Below are 19,852 nucleotides of genomic sequence, written 5' to 3'. Positions count from 1 at the left end.
TGAGTTTACTGTTACTTGAATTGACTGTGAGAACTCTATATACTAGAAATTGCTCCTACCATGTTTATTAGAAAGACTTCATCTCAGATTTTTATTAATTTTGTTTAAAATATTTATGTAAGTCTAGAGAGTGGAAAATAGTTTTCTTTAATTTTTTTAGTAAGTCCTATGTTATTGAAAGAAACTTAATAGTCTACACTTTTCACAGCAGTCTTAACATTTTATTTTTTTACCTTAACTGGTATACTGAATATACTGAAACATAACAAAATGTTCATGTGTTGATTATAATGTTCTTTCAGTCTTGACAAAAGCACATTAAGATACACAACTTTTCTGCTCCCCAGAAAGTTCCCTTATGCCATTCTCCAGCTGTCCACACCCCAGAAGCAACCGCTGATCTGATTTCTAACATTGTCTCTTATTTTTGCCTGTTCTAGGTTCTTGTGAGCTAGGAACATCCAGCTTCACCACATCACTAATTTCCTCCCCGTTCGTGGCTTTCCATTTTTATTTTTTATTTCCTTTTTTGAATTCTCTGATAGTGCTTTCTGGACGAGCAAAGTTTTAAATTTTGATGAAGTACAAATTACTTTTTTTTAACAGTTTGCTTACAGTGCTTTATAAAAGAAATGTTGGTCTATTTCAAAGTCACACCCACCTTAAATTGATACTTGAGTAGTGTGACGTAGTGGTTGGGGTTCATTGTTTCCCCTATAGATATCCAGTCTCTTTAAAACTATTTATTAACACACTTTCCTTTTCTCATTGAAATTACCAATAAGCTTGTGAGAGAGGACTTTGGTGTTCTTGTCAAAGATTACTAATCCACATATGTATGGATCATTTTCTTTCTATTCGGTTCCATAGACTATTGACTGTTGTCTGTCTTGACTGCTGTCAGTTATAATAAATTCTGAAATTAGAAAGGGTACCCATTCCAACTTGTTTCTGCCTTTTCAAGATAGTTTGGCTAGTCTTAGGCCTTTTCATTCCAAATGCATTTTGAAATTGTCTCATTAAGTCTAGGATTTTTATTGGGATGTGTCAAATCTACAGGTTAATTTAAGGAGAGCTAACATCTTAGCAAAATTGCATACTGCAATCATAAACATAGTTTATCATTCCATTTATTTAAGTATCTTTTAATTTCTCTCAGCAATATTTTAATTTTCAGTGTAGAGGTATGGTTATAAAACATTGCCAGTTTTATCCCTGAGTGTGTGATTGTTTTTGATGGTACTATAAGTGATACTTTTGTATTTCATTTTGTAATTGCTCATTCCTAATATAGATGTGTGTGTGTATAATATATATATAATATATATGTGTGTGTATATATATTGTGTATATATATAATACATGTGTGTATATATATATATATCATATAGAATCTCTATAATGTTTACACATACACATCAATACAAACACATTTTTGCATATGAAACTTTTATCCTGAAACATCACTGAGTTCACTTAGTTATGATTGTTTTCTCACAGATTTCATAGGAGTTTCTAAGTACTTTATCTTAGTTTCTGTCTTTACTAATTTTTATGATTTTATTTTCTAGTCATATTACACAAATCAGAATTAAGTAGAATAAGTAGAATTCTGAATAGAGTTGGTGAGAAAGAATATCTTTGTCCTATCCTCAATCCTATGAGGAAAGCATTCAATATCTTAACAATCAAAAATTATATATTCTGAATGATTTTCACTGATGTCCTTCATCATTTTGAGAAAGCCTCCTCCTATTCCTAAACTTTTAAGAGTTGTTTTCATAAATGATTATTGTGTCTTATCAAATGCTTTTTATGGATCAACTATAATAATCATGATTTCTCCCTCTATCTATTAATATAGTGAAAATATAATGAAGATATTGATTGATTTCAGGAAATATTTGCCTTTCTGGCATATACCAATATTGATCACAGTATATTATCTTTCCATGTTATAGTTTGGGATTCCTTTTCTAATTTTTAAAATGATTTTGTGCTTACATGCATGAAAGATATTTGTCTGTAATTTTCTTTTCTTATATTGACGTTGCCCAGTTTTAAAATCTGGGTTATAGTGGCTTCATAAGATGAGTTGTAGAATAATTCCTCCTCCAAAAGAGTTTGCATACAATTGGTATTGTTTCTTCTTTAACTACTTGATAGAATTCAACTCTGCAATTATGTGGGAGTAGGGTTTGTCTATGGAAAGTTGTATAATAAGAATTATAATTTTTCTTTTTTTTTTTTTTAAGAGAGGAAGAGGAGAGGTGGGAGAGAGAGAGGGAGAGAATCTTAAGTAGGCTCCACACCTAGTGTGGAGCCTGACACAGTGCTTGATCCCACAACCCTGAGATCATGAACTGAGCCGAAATTGAGAGTTGGATGCTTACTGACTGAGCCACCCAGGTGTCCCAATAATTTCAATTTCTTAAAATTAAGATACAGGGCTCTTTAGATTTTCTATTTTTTCTTGAATCATTTTGGGTAATTTGAATCTATAGTAAATGGTACAAATTAGATTACTCCTTTTTTTTTTTTTTTTTTTTTTTTTTTTAAGATTTTACTGGGGTACCTGGGTGGCTCAGTGGGTTAAAGTTTTTGCCTTTGGCTCAGGTCATGGTCTCAGGGTCCTGGGATCGAGCCCCACATAAGGCTCTCCACTCAGTGGGAAGCCTGTTTCTCCCTCCCTCTCTCTGCCTGCCTCTCTGCCTACTTGTGATCTCTGTCTGTCAAATGAATAAATGAAATCTTTAAAAAGAAAAAGAAAAAAGAAAAAGAACCTATAATTAAACTCCAAACTGTGAAGCAACTCACCATATTGAATGAGAACAGAAATTAGTAGAATTTAAAACAGAATTAAGAGAAGTCTAACAAATAGGTAAATCTCTGATGATGCTGATTAAGAAAAAAAAAATCCACACATAACCCATATGCAGTAAAAAGGGGCTGTCATTACAATATGAACAGGTATTAAGATCATACAAGGATGTTGTATTTGGTCATTCTGAAATGACCAAATCCTAAAATCACTGGTAGATTTTACCAAGCTAATTATAATTGAGTTTATTATTCCAAGTTTTCAAATGTTTGTGCATGTTAGGTTCACTGAAGTTGTTAAAATATGGACATCTGGCCCCGAATCCTAGAGATGTTTTGTTTCTGAGTATGAGTGCAGGCCCAGGATTTACTTGCTTAGCACACGCCTGATGTGAATGTGATAGGGACGCTCACCTGTGTCCCAGATACATACTGACTTTCCTGCCAGGCACCGTGCTACTTGGTTCCCATGTCAGGCTTTACTTAATCCCCATAACAATCCTATGAGATACAAACTATCATGATCATTCTCAAGAGTCGGAAGCTGAGATTTAGAGAATGTCTGTCACTTGATCATGACCCCAGAGCTGAGACGTGGAACAGAACTTGATGATACACTTTGTCTGGCAACTTTTGCTGATCAGGTCTATGCTGGACTTCTATGCTCTAGGCTACTTTATTTTACTGTGGCAGGAAAAAAAAATGGTTCATGAAAACTTGGCTATGTCATAAAGTAAAATTTCATTATTATGTATTGAATTCATTTAAGGTTTTCTGTTCTTTTTTGTATGTTTGTGTTTGTTTTCTGTCAAAGGAAGTCTTATTTAATCCACTCTGTGATCAAGTTCAATCTTGGATCTTCTTCCCCTTTTCATCTTAGGCTGAATTGGTATAATCACATGAGTCACCAGAGGAAATGGGAGTACTCTTATCTGGTTTGTATGTATCTACTTTCCTGTGAAGTTATATATCTTCTTTCCTGGATGTATCAACTTCTGTTCCCAGATAATGTCTGGAGTCCAAGGTGGGCATATAGATACTCAGGCATGCCTTCAAGGCCACATTGTTATTTTGAGACAGTTGATTCTCTCTTTGTCTTCTTACGCCTCTCTGGCACTCATGACATCTCCCCACTATTTTTCCCATGCTTATCATCCAACCCAATATGGAGAATCAAATTCTAGTATTTGCTTTTGAAGAAATTACCAGTTTATATGAGGAGATTTAAATATGTCGTCTCTCTGTGAACCCAAACTCCCATGGAAAGGGGAAGGGCAAGGCATTTACTTCTGACTCTCCAGAAAACTTACTTGCAAAGTCTCTCTTTTCTTTTAGTCTGGAGCTGGGAGATACCCATAATTCTGGATTCAACATTCTCCCCTCAAAAGCTTTTACTTTCACATGACTCCAAATGCTTTTGAAATCTGCCTCTTTGTTCTGTGTTTGTACAGGGACTTCTTCCAGGGCAAAGGAAATAGAGCAGGTCCTTCGGTGTTTCAAGATAGTTCTTCCAGGATGCATCTCACTTTGCAATGACATGGTTATAGTCTGAGAAATGGATCGTTTTGAATTGGCAATGTGGTAGGTACTTAAAGCATTTTTAACTTCCCTGAAGCACTTATTGTAAAAAAAGGCAGAAATATATATGGTATTGACCTTTATTCCATTATAGTGCACGTTGAAGACCACCATATGGGGAAAGTGATAGTTTTAACCAGGTTTGTTAATTATATGCAGTGTCAATATCCATCAGACAGTGAAATTAAAGCAATGTAACACAAAGCTAGGCAAAGAATGTAGCCTATTTAAGACTTTGTGTTGCATTCATGAATGTTATCTGATTCTTGATGGGGGGAGCTATTCTCATCAACTTCACATTTCAATTTTCCCTGTAGATGATCACCTCTTTGGCTATACTGGCATTTTCAGAGGTGCTTCATGGAAGGTAAGTTCCAAAGGGTATGAATAAGTGTTATGTGTAGAAAGAGACAACATGGAAAACTGAGTTTGGAAATGTTTCATAATACAGACTTGAACAAGGTCTTTACTATAAGACACCTCAATAACCTTACTCTATTAATGTACGTTGTGACCATTATACAGAGTTAGTATTAGTTTCCTAGAGCTGCTATAATAAAGTATCACTAAGTGGTGGCTTTAAACAACACAAATTTAATATCTCATTTTTTTAGAGGTTAAAAATTGGAACTTGAGGTCTTGGTAGGGCCATGACTTCTCAGAAAGCTCTAGGGGGAAAATCTGTCTTGCTTTGTCTAGCTCCTGGTGTTTTCTGGTAATCTTCAGACTTTCTTGGCTTGTAGATGCATCACTGGAGTCACATGCCATCTTCCTGCTCTGTGTCTTCAAATCATCTTTCCTCTGTGTCCAAATTTCCCCTTTTTATAAGGATATATTATAGGTCATATTGAATTAGCATTCATTCTAATGACCTCATTTAAACCTGGTTATCTTTATAAAGACCCTATTCCCAATAAGGTCACATTCTGAAGCTGTGAGGGCTAGAACTCTAATATATCTTGTTTTGGGGAGGGGGCAATTCAACCAATAACAGTGTTCTAAGGTATTAAATTCAGTCTACTGATAACCTCATTCAGAGAGCATTTAGCAGTAGTAATAGTAGTAGAATATCATGGAACTCATTTTTGGAAATACTAGAGCATGTGGATGGCATTTCAGATACAAAGCTCACTTCCTACTCAAGCTCAAACACAGGTGTATGTAAGTTCTTTTCCCAAGCAAAAGTTAGTTTTGCTCAGGGTTATTCTATGGACAAAAAAATAAACTGGGAAAACTTTTCATTACTGATTATAAAGAATGTATATAAGAGTGAATATGATTTACCCCAGGTCATTTTTGAAAAGTTGGGGAAATATCCTTAAAATAGGAAGATGTTTATTGTTACTGCTGCCATTTTTTTTGTCATTAACTGGTCATTTTCCATTTGAGTACAGTTCTGCAAGTATTAGCTTTAACTACTGATGGGTATTAAGAATTCAGACTTGCCTTACTGAAAAAGCTTGTTTGGGGGAGTAAAAAATAATTTAAATAAAGAAGGTAGGCTGTTCTAATTTGAATTGAAATTTGAAAATGCACAGCATTTTCCTTTTATTTTTATTTTAGCATGCTCTTATTACACCTCAGATAGTAGACTGGGTCATTTTTTTCTCAATTGTTCATTTCCTCTCCATATTAGATCATAAGTTCCAACTTATGTCATGGCCTCCCATGTAGCGTGTCCTGCCAGCCTCCTGACTTCGGGTTTGGCCATAGGATTTGCTTTGGCCAATGGAATATCAGTGGACATGACACACACAGGGGCTTAATTTGTGCTGCAAGTTTGGGCTTGCTTGCTTTTCCTCCTGTTTTTTGTTTTGAGGACATGCCTTGGGGAGCCATTAGTGTAAGGAGGGTAAGATACAAAATGGAAAAGACATGGATACCTATATAGTTTGGGGCGAGTCTCATCAGTACCCAGCCTAAGTCAGGAGAACCCTGGCCAACCCTTCTGTGTATGAATGATAAAGTTCTGTGTTATTGAGATTTGTGTGATAAGTAACACAGTATTATTTTAAAACACAATTATCTTGGCTCTTCCCACAGTTTGGCAATTGTGACCATTGCTGCTATGAAGAGCCAAGATGCCCTTCAACAGACAGATGGATAAAGAAGATATGGTCCATATATACAATGGAATATTATGCCTCCATCAGAAAGGATGAATACCCAACTTTTGTATCAACATGGATGGGACTGGAGATTATGCTGAGTGAAATAAGTCAAGCAGAGAGAGTAAATTATCATGTGGTTTCACTTATTTGTGGAGCATAAGGAATAGCATGGAGGACAATAGAAGACAAAAAGGAAAACTGAATTGGGGGAAATCAGAGGTGGAGATGAACCATGAGAGACTGTGGATTCTGAGAAACAACCTGAGGGTTTTGGAGGGAAGAGGGGTTTGGGGTTAGGTGAGCCTGGTGGTGGGTATTAAGGAGGGCACATACTGCATGGATCCCTGGGTGTGGTGCATAAACAATGAATCTTGGAACACTAATAAAATAAAATAAAATAAAATAAAATAAAATAAAAACCCACAATGATCTATGCACCTTGTTTACTGGTTTGTCTTCCTCACTACTTCTTGAGCTTCTTGAAAGTAATGACCATATGTTATATAATTTGACATTTCCTCAGCCTAATTCTTGCATATCATAGCCTCAAAAATGTTTGATGGGTGAATACTGAATGAGTGAATGACACACAAGACAATCTGAGTGGAATGTAAGAAGTATGGTTATTATGGAAACCCAGGTAAATAATTTAGAAAAAAACACTGGAATATTGCTTTGGTTCTGGAGGAAGGTTATATACATTCTTAGGCTAGAAGTAAAAACTTGTACCAATTCTAGTCCATTCATAAGCAGGGACACTAATTTCTAGATAAAACCAAACCTTCAGATCGGACCTTATAGTAACCAGAGGGCAAAGTCTGAGGTTACTTTTCTATTTTTTTTTTTTTAATATTTTAAGATTTTATTTATTTATTTAACAGAGAGACAGAGATCACAAGTAGGCAGAGAGGCAGGCAGAGAGAGAGGAGGAAGCAAGCTCCCTGCTGAGCAGGGAGCCCGATGCGGGGCTCGATCCCAGAACCCTGGGATCATGACCTGAGCCGAAGGCAGAGGCTTTAACCCACTGAGCCACCCAGGCGCCCCTACTTTTCTATTTTGATGCCAATGGCAATCTCTTTCATCAAGAGCAATCTGGACACATTCTGTGAGTCCACTTCCAACAACTGTAGGAACTTCCTACAAGTGCATTCCTTCTTGGTAATGATGTTTACTTCCGCTATTAATGATTAATGAGTAAACCTTGTTTTCTAAAATTGCTGTTAGGGATAATGAATCCTTTATAAACGACCATTAGTGAGCACCATACATTCTAAGGTCAGTGTAGTTCAGTATCTTAAATATTATGGAAAGATGCAAAGATTCTAGAAGTTGTAAGAATTTAAAGTTCAAATGTGGACTTAATATGCACTTTCTTGTGGCAGTGTTATCTGAGGTCCAAGAGTAAGTTTGTATGTGTCTTTATTTTTCCTTATATCATGTGGGATTCTGAGTCGATATGAAAGCAGCTGACAGCACTAGATAAAGATAAGTATAGTAAAGAATTTAATCGATAACCACTTTTATCTCAGCAACACACATTACACCTTTAAAAATTATTTGCACAAATGTTTATTCTTAGCTGGTCTCTATAAATAAGACTGAGCTCTGTGAAGAGTCAGAAAAATATTAGAGGAGAAGGAGCAATTCTGAATGTCAAAAAAAAAAAAAAAGTGCTGTGGTCAAGCGTCAGCAGTGAGTCTTTCCTGGAAGATATAATACCACAAGATCACCCCAAGCCACAGCGATGTCATTTCTCATATCAATTCTGCAGGCATATGGAACTCGTCTCTTGGGAGAAATTTCAAATTAAATCCAAGCACACCATTGATAAAATAGTAAAATGATGTTTCTGATGAAGAATCCATTATAAAATTTAATACTAAAATAGCTTAGGAAAAAAACCCTGAATCTGTAATGAAAAGTCTTTCAGATCTGTACATATTAGTGACTTCAAACATATACTAGGAAGTGAAGAATTTTATTTATTTTAGGAAATGTTATACCTGAAAAGTGTGGGGTAGTGATTAAAGACATGAAAGGCCAGTTTTAAAAAAGAACATTATTTTTGAAAGAGTAATTAGCTAGCTAAAAAAATAAGTACTTTCCCTACACATAGTAAAATGAACAGGTGTACTGTTTTAGGAACAGGTGTGTCTCTAAAGCAATCATGGGGCCCACAGGTGTGGACTGAAGTTGGTCAAAGACCATTGCTAGTCTATATCATGAAAACCACTGTTATTTATTTCAAGGGGACCCTAAAATGGAATTATCATATCTATAAAAGAAGTGTGTTGATTAACAAGTGAGAAAATCAGGGTATGCCAGTAACCAAGTTTGGTTAGTCTGTGTGTGTTTCTCTCCCAGGAAGCGTGTATATGCGTGTGCATGTGTGTATTGGAATTTTTGAGCTAGTAATAGTAGAATGTGTAGTCTTGATATTCTGTCAAGATATATCTTCTCATGTTCTCCTACAGTATGAATGACTGTTTTAAAGTTTTATGTAGCCTTCAATGGGACAAGAACAGAATAACAAAGATGTTATTACCTGAATTCAAGGCACTTTAAAGAAAGTGTATGCATATTTGAAGAGTGTGGAGTAATGGGTCTGTCTATGGCCTTGGGACTCAGAAAGAAATTCACCAAGTGGAAGGTGATTTCTAAGGAAAGGAGACCCTTTCATTGAAAAAGTTTCCTTTTAATGTTGAACGCTAGTCTCAGTGATCATATGTGTGTGGGGTGTGTGTGTGTGTGTGTGTGTGTGTGTGTCTGTGTGTCTGTGTTGAAGTAAGATTGCTGATCTCCTAACAGGGTATTAGGGGTTCATTTAAAAGAACCAAAGGTTACCTCCTCTAATTAAATAATTGCTCATGAATTTCTAAAATGTATTTTTATTTTTTTTTAAGATTTTTATTTATTTATTTATTTGACAGAGAGAAATCACAAGTAGATGGAGAGGCAAGCAGGGAGAGAGAGAGGGAAGCAGGCTCCCTGCTGAGCAGAGAGCCCGATGCGGGACTCAATCCCAGGATCCCGAGATCATGACCTGAGCCGAAGGCAGCGGCTTAACCCACTGAGCCACCCAGGCGCCCTAAAATGTATTTTTAAAAGAACATATATCTCTTTGTATGAAGTTGGGACTGTTAAGCAAAATAAAGCTAAGAAACCATTTATGGCATTGACTGTTAAGATCATTTTAGATCTTCTCTAGTATACACGGGAATTATTTTGGATTTCTTCATTTTTATTTTGTGCTTAAAAATACTTGTGTCTTTTTTTTTAATAGTTTTTTTTTAAAGATTTTTATTTATTTATTTGACAGACAGAGATTACAAGTAGGCAGAGAGGCAGGCAGAGAGAGAGGAAGGGAAGCAGGCTCCCCACTGAGCAGAAAGCCCGATGCGGGGCTCAATCCCAGGACCCTAGGATCATGACCTGAGCCGAAGGCAGAGGCTTTAGCCCACTGAGCCACCCAGGTGCCCCTTGTGTCTTTTTTTTAAATCGAATTACGCATGAGAGTTAGTCTTTATCTTCCATCACCTTACTAAACCATCATGAGTTAATTTTCACACGTTAGGAAACTAAAATCAGGAGAGATTTAGTGACTTTTCTGAGCTACGTAAGGGGTGTATCACGCATTCAGACTGTGGCCTGGAAAGTTCACTTGGCAGCCCATATGTGCCTGTACTATATGTTTCAGGAAATTATTCTGACATTATTATGAAACTAAAAATAAACTCTTAATAAACCAAAGAAGTACATTATCCATTAGTCCTGATGGAAACCATATACAGTCTCAAATCTTTTTTTTTTTTTTAAGATTTTACATATTTATTTGAGAGAGAGAGAGAGTGAGAGTGAGAGAGAGAGCAAGCATGAGTGTGGCAGGCGGAGGGAAAAGCAAACTCTCCGCTGAGCAGGAAGCCCAGCAGGGGGCTTGATGGGATCATGACCTGAACCCAAGGCAGATGCTTAACTGACTGAGCCACCCAGGCGCCCCATACAACCCCAAATCTTTAAAAGCATACAATGCACACTAAATGAGCCACACAATAATGCTCCCATCCACAGGCCTAATTTATTCCTTTTCTTCGTATTTCCTTTATGAGATGCTTTATGAATGTTTATCAGGAAGAGTTTCTTCCCTCCTTTTCTGAAACGGTGGGTGAGCACATGCTCTAAGCATCACGGCCGTGGATGTTCTGTATGTAGGCCCAGCTCTCAGGAAATGGTGCAGAGAGAGGAAATACATCCAGGAGAGTGTGGGAGAGAACTGGAAGATGAAATGGAAGCTGGAAGAGTTGCAGAAATGCCTCCATGACTTTCTGGAAGCTGCCGTCGGCAAAGGTGGTGTGCCCACATGTGTTCGTGGCCAATTAACAGGGAAAACTTGTTTTTTGCAGGTTAGGAACAACCCAAAAAATAGTGCTTTTTAACGGGCTACAGAGGCAGTGATGGCTGTTAGCACATTCTTAGTCATAACAAATAATGATCCCCAAGGGCTATCCTGGTACATTTTTACCTGTGGTGTCTAATTTATAAGTCACAGATAATTCCATAATTTCTTTTTAATAGTGGCAAGCTTCACCAGTGTCTCTCAACCTTTTCAAAAACACTGGCCATCAAAAATTAGCAGCACTAACGTATCATGCTTAGCGAAATAAGTCAAGCAGAAAGACAACTATCATATGATCTCCCTGATATGAGGAAGTGGTGATGCAACATGGGGGCTTAAGTGGGTAGGAGAAGAATCAATGAAACAAGATGGGATTGGGAGGGAGACAAACCATAAGTGACTCTTAATCTCACAAAACAAACTGAGGGTTGCTGGGGGCAGGGGGTTTGGGAGAAGGGGGTGGGATTATGGACATTGGGGAGGGTATGTGCTTTGGTGAGTGCTGTGAAGTGTGTAAACCTGGTGATTCACAGACCTGTACCCCTGGGGATAAAAATATATGTTTATAAAAAATAAAAAATTAAAAAAAAATTAGCAACACCGAAAAGTTTCTATTAACACACTCTTAGGTCTTCTAGTGATGATTATAATTATGTTAAAAAATGAAGAAAAAGGAGCTCATCACATTACTCTGATTTCATGATTTAGAGGCGCTAGTCAAGAACACCCACAATTTCAGAAATGCCTCTTAGAGAAGAGTATCGTAAGTAAACTGTGTTATCACATAAGCCTTAATTTTATTACACCCTCTGATGTTTCATCCTTGCATACTCGTATTATGGTATGGACTGAATTGTGCCTCCCTGAAATTCATGTTGAAGCTTTAACTTCTGAGGTGATCTGGAGATGGAAGGGGAGGAATTAAGTTTAGATGTGAGGTGGGCCCCAAAGTGGGATTAGTGCCCATATAAGAAAAGACACAAGGAAGATTTTTCTCCCCCTCTCTCTCTCAGCCATGTGGGGACGCAGTGAGAAGATGGTTGGTCTTCAAGTCAAAAAGAGGATCCTCACTGGAAACTGACACTTAATCTTGGATTTCTAGCCTCCAGAGTTGTAGGAAATTAATTCTTGTTGTTGAGGTCACCCAATCTACGGTAATTTGCTCTAGAAGCCTGAGCTAAGACATGGTATTAGCCAAATTCCCTAAAATTTTTTAAAAAGTAACATGATAAACCAGTTTGTTAATTTAGACTCTAAATCTACAACAACTCTCAAAGAAGATGTAGAAATGTTATACATTCAAAAACTCATTATCTGTTGAGTTAACTTATCAGTTATTTATTTATCTAAATATTTTAAAATTTTATATCATTTCTTTTCAATGTTCCAAAATTTATTGTTTATGCACCACACCCAATGCTCCATGTAATACGTGCCCTCCTTAATACCCATGACCAGGCTCACCCAACCTCCCACCCCCACCCCTCCAAAACCCTCAGTTTGTTTCTCATAGTCTACAGTCTCTCATGGTTCATCTCCCCCTCTGATTTCCACAGAAATCAGTTGCTTTCTTATACATTAACAATGAAAATATAAAAAGGGAAATTCGAAAATTGATTCCATTTACTATAGCACCAAGAATCATAAGATAGCTGGGAATAAATCTAACCAAAGAGGTAAAGGACCTGTACTCGAGGAACTACAGAACACTCATGAAAGAAATTGAAGAAGACACAAAAAGATGGCCATTCCATGCTCATGGATCGGAAGAATAAACATCGTTAAAATATCTATACTGTCCAAAGTAATCTATACTTTCAATGCCATCCTGATCAAAATTCCACTGGGATTTTTCAAAGAGCTGGAACAAACAATCCTAAAGTTTGTATGGAGCCAGAAGAGACCCTGAATTGCTAAGGAAATGTTGAAAAATAAAAACAAAACTGGTGGCATCATGTTGCCTGATTTCAAGCTTTTCTAATAAGCTGTGATCACCAAGACAGCATGGTACTGGCACAAAAACAGACACACAGACCAGTGGAGCAGCGTAGAGATCCCAGATGTGGACCCGCAACTCTATGGTCAAATAATCTTCGACAAATCAGGAAAAAATATCCAGTGGAAATCAGTCATTTATTTAGATATATCCCAATGTCACAGAGCAAGAAGTCAGGACACCTAGGTCGTACCTTGGGATTTTCTCCTGGTTGCTATCCAACCTTGGGAAAGCCTCTTCATAGCTCAGATGGATTAGTTAATTTCTTCTAAAAATGATTGTTTTGAAATGTTCGCAAGTCTCAAAGTTCTACTATTAGTGCACTTTAAATAATGGAAGGCAACTCACACTCACCATTTTGTTCTCGCTGTACACCTGCCGCCAGAAGATCGGGCTCACCAAGGCTGATGTCATTGAGGCGGGTCCCCAGACACTCCATGCAGAGATGTTTGCACCACTCCTCGGCCTCCAGCTCTGCAAATGAGCACACAACACCAAAGTCAGGCAGTGCTGTGAGGAACGGCACAGGAAGAGAACTTCCTGAACCATTTTCCTAGGTAGGTGGTAAGAGTTAACAATCTACCTGAAGAAAACAAAACAACCCCATAGTTTGGCTCTTAGGGACATTGCTGCTATGAACACTGGGGTGCAGGCGCCCCTTTGGATCATTACATTTGTATCTTTGGGGTAAATACCTAATAATGGAGATAGCTGAGATGTCCGTCGACAGGTGGCCCATATGGACAACAGAATACTACTCAGCCATCAGAAAGGGTGAATACTTAGCGTTTACATCGATGTGGATGGAACTACAGGGTATAATGATGAGTGAAATAAGTCAATCAGAGACAGGAAATTATCATATGGTTTCACTCACATGTGGAATACAAGGAACAGAGCAGAGGCTCATAGGGGAAGGGAGGGGAAACTGATGGGAAGTCATCAGAGAGGGAGAAAAACCACGAGAGGGTTGCTGGAGGGGAGGTGCATGGGGGCTGGGGTAATTGGGTGATGGGCATTAAGGAGGCACGTGATGTGATGAGCACTGGGTGTTATACACAACTGATAAATTACTGAACACTGTATCTGAATCAAGTAATGTACTATTAGTTGGCGACTTGAATTCAAATAAAATTTTTAAAAAAGAACACAAAAAAGCCTGTATTCGAGAAGTGAAAAAAAATCCCCAAAATTATTTCCCAAGGGTTGACATTATAACATTTTTAAAAGTGATCTTAAGATATTCCAATGCATTTTATATTATTTACAAATAATAGACTGAGAATATTGTTTACTATCTACTATATTTTAGACTGATTTAATTTTTGGAGGGCAAGTACTCAGAAAAATTAATTAAATATAAAATAAAAATATGTAAATGAATCCTCGAGAAATGTCAGACTAAGATAAACGAGCAAATGCTTTCCTGAATGTGACTTTGATCTGTGTGCGTCGAAGCTCTGCTCCTTCATTCTGAACTGCAATGAGTCAAAGATCAGCATGAGAATGTGGTAACCTCTCTTCTGTAAACATCAAAAATGGCCCTCTTTAAAAAAAAAATTGGAGTAGGATATTCAAAGTAATTTTCCCTTTTAGAAAACTCCAGTTACCTAAGATACTGGTTATCTTCCAACTTCTTTATTTTCGCAAGTTTATTCTTTGCTCGAAACATTAGAACATCTTACACCTACACACAATCTTGTAGTATCTCACACTTCCACAAACATAAGCGAATTTGATTCTTATATAAGCCCCATGTGGGTGAGGTGGGTAAGCAGTGTCACATGTGGGTCCCTACCACTGGTCAGCACCGAGACGGGAACTGCAGCCCAGATCCTGTAGATATTATATTATGAAGGATCTGAAAAAAGGTATGAGGTTGACAATTTGGGGCCAAGCCCCAAAACTGCTGCCCAGAATCTGGATGAGAACTTTCCATTGACACCTGCCCAGAGAAATTTCTGACTTTTCCGCGTAGCATAAATCTGTACTAGGAGAGTCTAATATAGATTTCCTTCAAATCTCTTGTTACTCTCCGCAGATGACATTTCAACCTTTGCCTTGGCATTTTAAACTGCCCATAAAAAGTCATCTGTGACAGGTTTTCTTGACTCCAGGGGTTTGAATACCGACTGCTCTGCTCCATGGTCGACACCATCAAACCTGGGTAATGTTTTCTTCCTGGGCTCAGTCACACTATCTTAGCATCAAAACTAGGTTTGATCAATGAGATGTCAAGACAAATTTGTCATTTATTTCTAGTTTTATCAAGACCATAGAATACTGTTAGAAAAAAAAAGAAAGAGAGCACTTAGTCCTCTACAGGGTACTAGTCTAATGAAAACAGTAATTCCCATGTTCGAGGCATGAAAGGTGTTTCTTTACCTAATGTGCGATTCCCCTATTTCATGACCAGCCTCTCAGTGGTTCTAGACACACCATCCACCTGGGGCTAGGAGGAAGTAGGTTCTCATTGAGCCTGGCCTCCTGCTTAGGTGGAATCAGAGCCTAGGTCTGGCTGTTTCGGCCTTTCCTTGGAAATCTGGAAAAGAATCCTTTCCTATCACAAGGCCACTAATACACAGACACGGCACTGGCTGGGGCTTACAGCTTTCAGAAAATCTCCTCTAGTGAGGGAATGCCAGCCCTCCCGAGAAAATTTTACAGGAGCAGTGGCAGCAATGTATTGAAAATTATTTTCACCAGATAGAAGAGTTTTGATTTATAAGATTTATAAAAGTTTGAAAAGCTTTTCCAACAACAAATCAAAATCTCAAGCCAATTTCCATGCCGTGTCTCTAGACATCCTTGACGTTTCTGTGAAGGGAGATAATATGACGGCATTTTTCCTTTTTCACATTTTTTATGTCTTGCATATTTCTCAGGACCGCACAATTTTAAACCATCAGGAAAATCATATGCAATTAACATCTGCCTGTGTCACTCAACCTGATAGTATTTCTGATACTCCATAAATAGAACTCAGACTACCCAGGATGCTGCTTGGGGTCAGAATAAAAATACGAAATATGACAGACACCTTTGGGCCAGCGTTCCCTTGAAATACAAAGTCAGCTCATGCCCAGAAGTCGCAGAAACATGGCACTCATTTCTATTAATTCTCTTGTCCTGGGATTCAATAAGTCCAGTACAAGGATTCTCTGAGGCTAGAGCTCACGCTCTCAGGGAGAACTCAATGGGGCATTTGCGTAAGAACTAGGGAGTCTCCCGTGGCAGAAATGAGGAGTGTCCCTGGGCTTTTTACGGGCAGGTAAAAATGTCTTTTGCATCAAATCCTAAGAATCGCAATACTTCAGTGTTTTAATAATGCAGTAGCATGTAGGAACAGAAGTAGCAAAAGTAATAAAAGTAGAGGATATACAGTCACACGAAAGAAAACTGTAAACAATTTCAGAAAGAGAGAGAGGAACAGAGAGAGCGAGAGATCCTGGCGACTGAGTACCAGCAGAAGTTCACTCCTCTTCTAAGAAAAACTTAGCCATGAAACAGCTACAAACGAGGCACTGTTCTGTGCGAGGAGGTTATATGAAAAACACACCGTTTCTGTTGTCTGCAGCGTTCGTCTCGTGGGGTGGGCAGGTGCCTTCAGGACACGGTGCCCGGCAGGGCTACGGGCTTGGCTCCTACGAACCGGGAGCTGTGGCAAAGGCCAGCAGCTTGGGAGGAATGTGGTCAGGGACGAGCCGGACAAGCAGAAAGAAGGGGAGGTGATGTGTACACGTCAGAGTGTGAGTGTGCGAGTGTGTGTGTGTCCGTGAGTGTGTGGCAGGATACGTGTGAATGCGTGGGTTTGCTAGTGAGGAGGTATTCGTGTGAGTCTATAACAGTGTGAATACGTGTGTGTGCTTTAGTGTGTGCGGGTACTTGTGACAGTGTGTATGGACGTGTCCGTGTAGGAGTGAGGGTGTCTGCTTGTGAGAATGTGCGGGGCTATGTGTGGGTGTGGGGATGTGTTTGTGTGAGTGTGCTAGAGGAGCGACGCTGGACTGAGGAGGTGGCCAGGGGCCAAGGCGGAAAGGCGTCTCCTGGGGTCTTCTGAGCATCCCGGGCAGCCCGGAGACCGTGCAGCCGACTGACAAACGGTCAGCGCTGTCCCTGCTCTTCCAGTACAGGAGGGCCCCCCAGATCCACGGGTTCCATCACCCAAACATGGCTGGAACCAGCCGATCCTCCTCTGATACAGATCAGGGGGTCATAGTAGCCGGACACTATGTCACAACGCCTACGTCCCCACGTCCCCACATCTTAGCGCGGGGCATTTTCTCATCGCCCCTCATCTCAAGAGGGGCGGGTACTGCACAAGGTATCTGGAGAGACACCACATTCATGCAACTTTCATTAGAGTATGATTGTTTATTTTATTATTATTGTTGTTAATCTCTTACTGTGCCTAATTTGTAAATAAAACCTTCTCATGAGTATGGGTGCATAGGAAAAACACAGCCGAATAAGGTTTGGTTCTATCCCTGCTTTCAGGCATCCATGGGTGTCTTCGATTGTACTGTCCAGGGCAAAGGGCGGGGCTGTGGTACTACTGAGTTCAATGAGATCAACCCCAAGCCTTTATCTCACAAGCACGAGGCTTTGTAATCTGCATACTTGATTGAATAGTTTTGTTCCAAATAACCTGAATTTTTTTAGGTATTATATAATAATTTGTTTTTTGTTTTAAACCTGTTTTTGATAGTCACCTTTCAAATGATTATACGTATGTTTTTTACTTGTTCTTTCTTAGGAAAACTGTGTATTGAAGTCCTTTAATCTTTTATGGTATGTTGATTTATTTTGTCCTATCATTACTTAACTAGTGTTTATCTCTGAATTATCCTCCATCTTTTACCTCCTCTATTTTATTTTTGCAGAACAGAAGAGATTAAATACAAATGCAATCATCTAAACCCATTGCACTTTAAGATGTTTATTTTCCCACAGACTCGGTGCCTTTTGTCTTTCATTTTATCTTTCAAACTTGTACCTACATGTAGTGGCTAAATAATTAAATTTCTTTAGGGGCACCTGGATGGCTCAGTTGGTTGAGCTTAATATTTTTGATTTCCATCAATGCTGTGATGGGGAGGGGTTGGGATTCAGCCCATATAGGGTTCCCCACTCTGTGGGGACTCCGCTTATCCCTCGCCCTCCCGCTACATGCACTCTCTCTCTCTCTCTCAAATTTAAAAAAATAATTAAATTTCTTTAAAGAGAAATATAGGCACAAACGTGTTCTATGCTTTCTACGTTTTCTCTTCATGATGGAAGTGTTTTTTCTTTAAGATGTCTTTTTTTATATAGCATGCAGGTATGCTCAAATTTTCAATTCTGGTAAGTACTTTTTCTCTAGAACTGACACCCAAATAATGTTTTCATTATGTATGAAATTAGTTAAATGAAGAAGTTTGGTAACTTCCAAAAGAAAAAAATTGGAAGATGTTTGGGGATAACCAGTCAAATGGAGAAAAGAGACTGAGCTAAATGAGTGAATTATGAGATGAACGGGTTTAGTGATTTTTGGGAAAAAGATCAAGGGAAAGTTCAAAACAGCAATACAGTGGAAGGAGGAGGGCCCCTCCCCGAGGAGCGTCCTTCCTTCACAGAATCCTGGGGCGAGAACCGCAGTATCCTTTTGTATGAGAAGAGGTCTCTACATGGCAGACCTTGAATTAATGCCTACTGAATAAATGATTCAAGTCAAGCTTTATTACTTTCACTAAATTTAGGCCTTAGGTTAATGATATAAAAGTTAAATGATCCAAAATAGGCTATATTTTGGAAAAGTTTTCATCACATACAGAAAACAGTGAAAAAGTTTTCATCCCATATATAGAAAATAGGCTAGCTGCCAAAGTCATAGAGCACTAAGTAAAATAAAACCTAAAAAATAGCATTAAGTCAAGTTCATGTTAATTTACTACAAGATTCACAACTGGTTTTGTATGGAAATAATGAAGTATTGCATTTAGTCCTCAATGGGTTTAGCTTTTCTTAATAATCTTAGGAAAATGTAAGTAAAATAATCCTCACGTCTTCACAAAAACCAGTAATCCTTAAGTATTATATCTAATTCTTATCTTCTGTGCAGACTTGCTATGATTTGGTAATAAGTGTTGTTTTTATATTTATTAAAGCCTTTTTAAATACATGCTTTGCTGGAAAGTGAGGAAAAATGTCTCCTCACCAGACTCATGCTTAAAGAATATAAACACCCCTCACACTGCTATTGGAAATTTATAGAACTGTTAAAATATATGATGTTTTGATAATGATTTTCATTCTTGAAAACTGGCTTCTACTTGCTCCTTGAGTGGCCTTGTTGAACTTTTCTTTTTCTTTTCACTTTTTTCTGCAGTAGGAAGACAGGAAGCCATGTGTTTCAACAAATATGTGTCTCTGTTTTCAGGTCACAGAAAAGAGCTTGATTTGTCGGAGTCAGATTGGTAGAACTGATCGGTTTCAAGATTGAAGAACTTGTTATTAGTTTTCTGAGGAGCAAGGGCATTTATTACCTTTTCCTCATTCCCCTTCCACAATCCCTCACACCCAATAATCCTTTAAAACTTGTTCTTGAACTGGATCTCCTCAACTTTAGCTCCTCCAGACCCATGTTTGGATGGGACACCATTCCTCTCTATTTGCACACAGCTCTGGACACACATTCTGCGTACCCCCTGTATATCACAAGTTGTCTGTCTGCCTTCTCATCAGCATACTGAAGATACTGGGAGTGTGGGACACATTGATTCGGTCGGCTCTAGGTCTTGGCACGGCACCTCGATGTGGAAACTAATGAATAAATGTGGAATAAGTAAACAGATGGGATTTTCAGTTATTTCCCAGAAATTTAAGGCATATTCTAGAACCAAATGCAGGTAATTTGGGCATTGGTCATTTGCCAGTTGTTTTGAAGTCTCTATTCATCCCTACTTAAGGGAAGAT

General features: G+C 38.3%; 1 protein-coding gene across 1 annotated transcript in view; it reads right to left on the bottom strand.

Moving 5' to 3' along the window:
- DOK6 (docking protein 6) overlaps positions 1 to 19,852 on the bottom strand; it is a 378,753-nt gene that overhangs the window by 161,550 nt on the left and 197,351 nt on the right. The window contains exon 4 of the mRNA XM_045085209.1: positions 13,253 to 13,372. Coding sequence (XP_044941144.1) covers positions 13,253 to 13,372 — 120 coding nt within the window. The remainder of the gene's footprint in view (positions 1 to 13,252; positions 13,373 to 19,852) is intronic.

Source organism: Mustela putorius, unplaced genomic scaffold (genome assembly GCF_011764305.1).
Source record: "Mustela putorius furo isolate JIRA1106 unplaced genomic scaffold, ASM1176430v1.1 tig00000835_pilon_pilon_pilon, whole genome shotgun sequence".
NCBI classification, from domain to species: domain Eukaryota; kingdom Metazoa; phylum Chordata; class Mammalia; order Carnivora; family Mustelidae; genus Mustela; species Mustela putorius.
The sequence above is the reverse complement of the archived record's forward strand: the minus strand, read 5'-3'. Positions and strand labels throughout refer to the sequence as shown.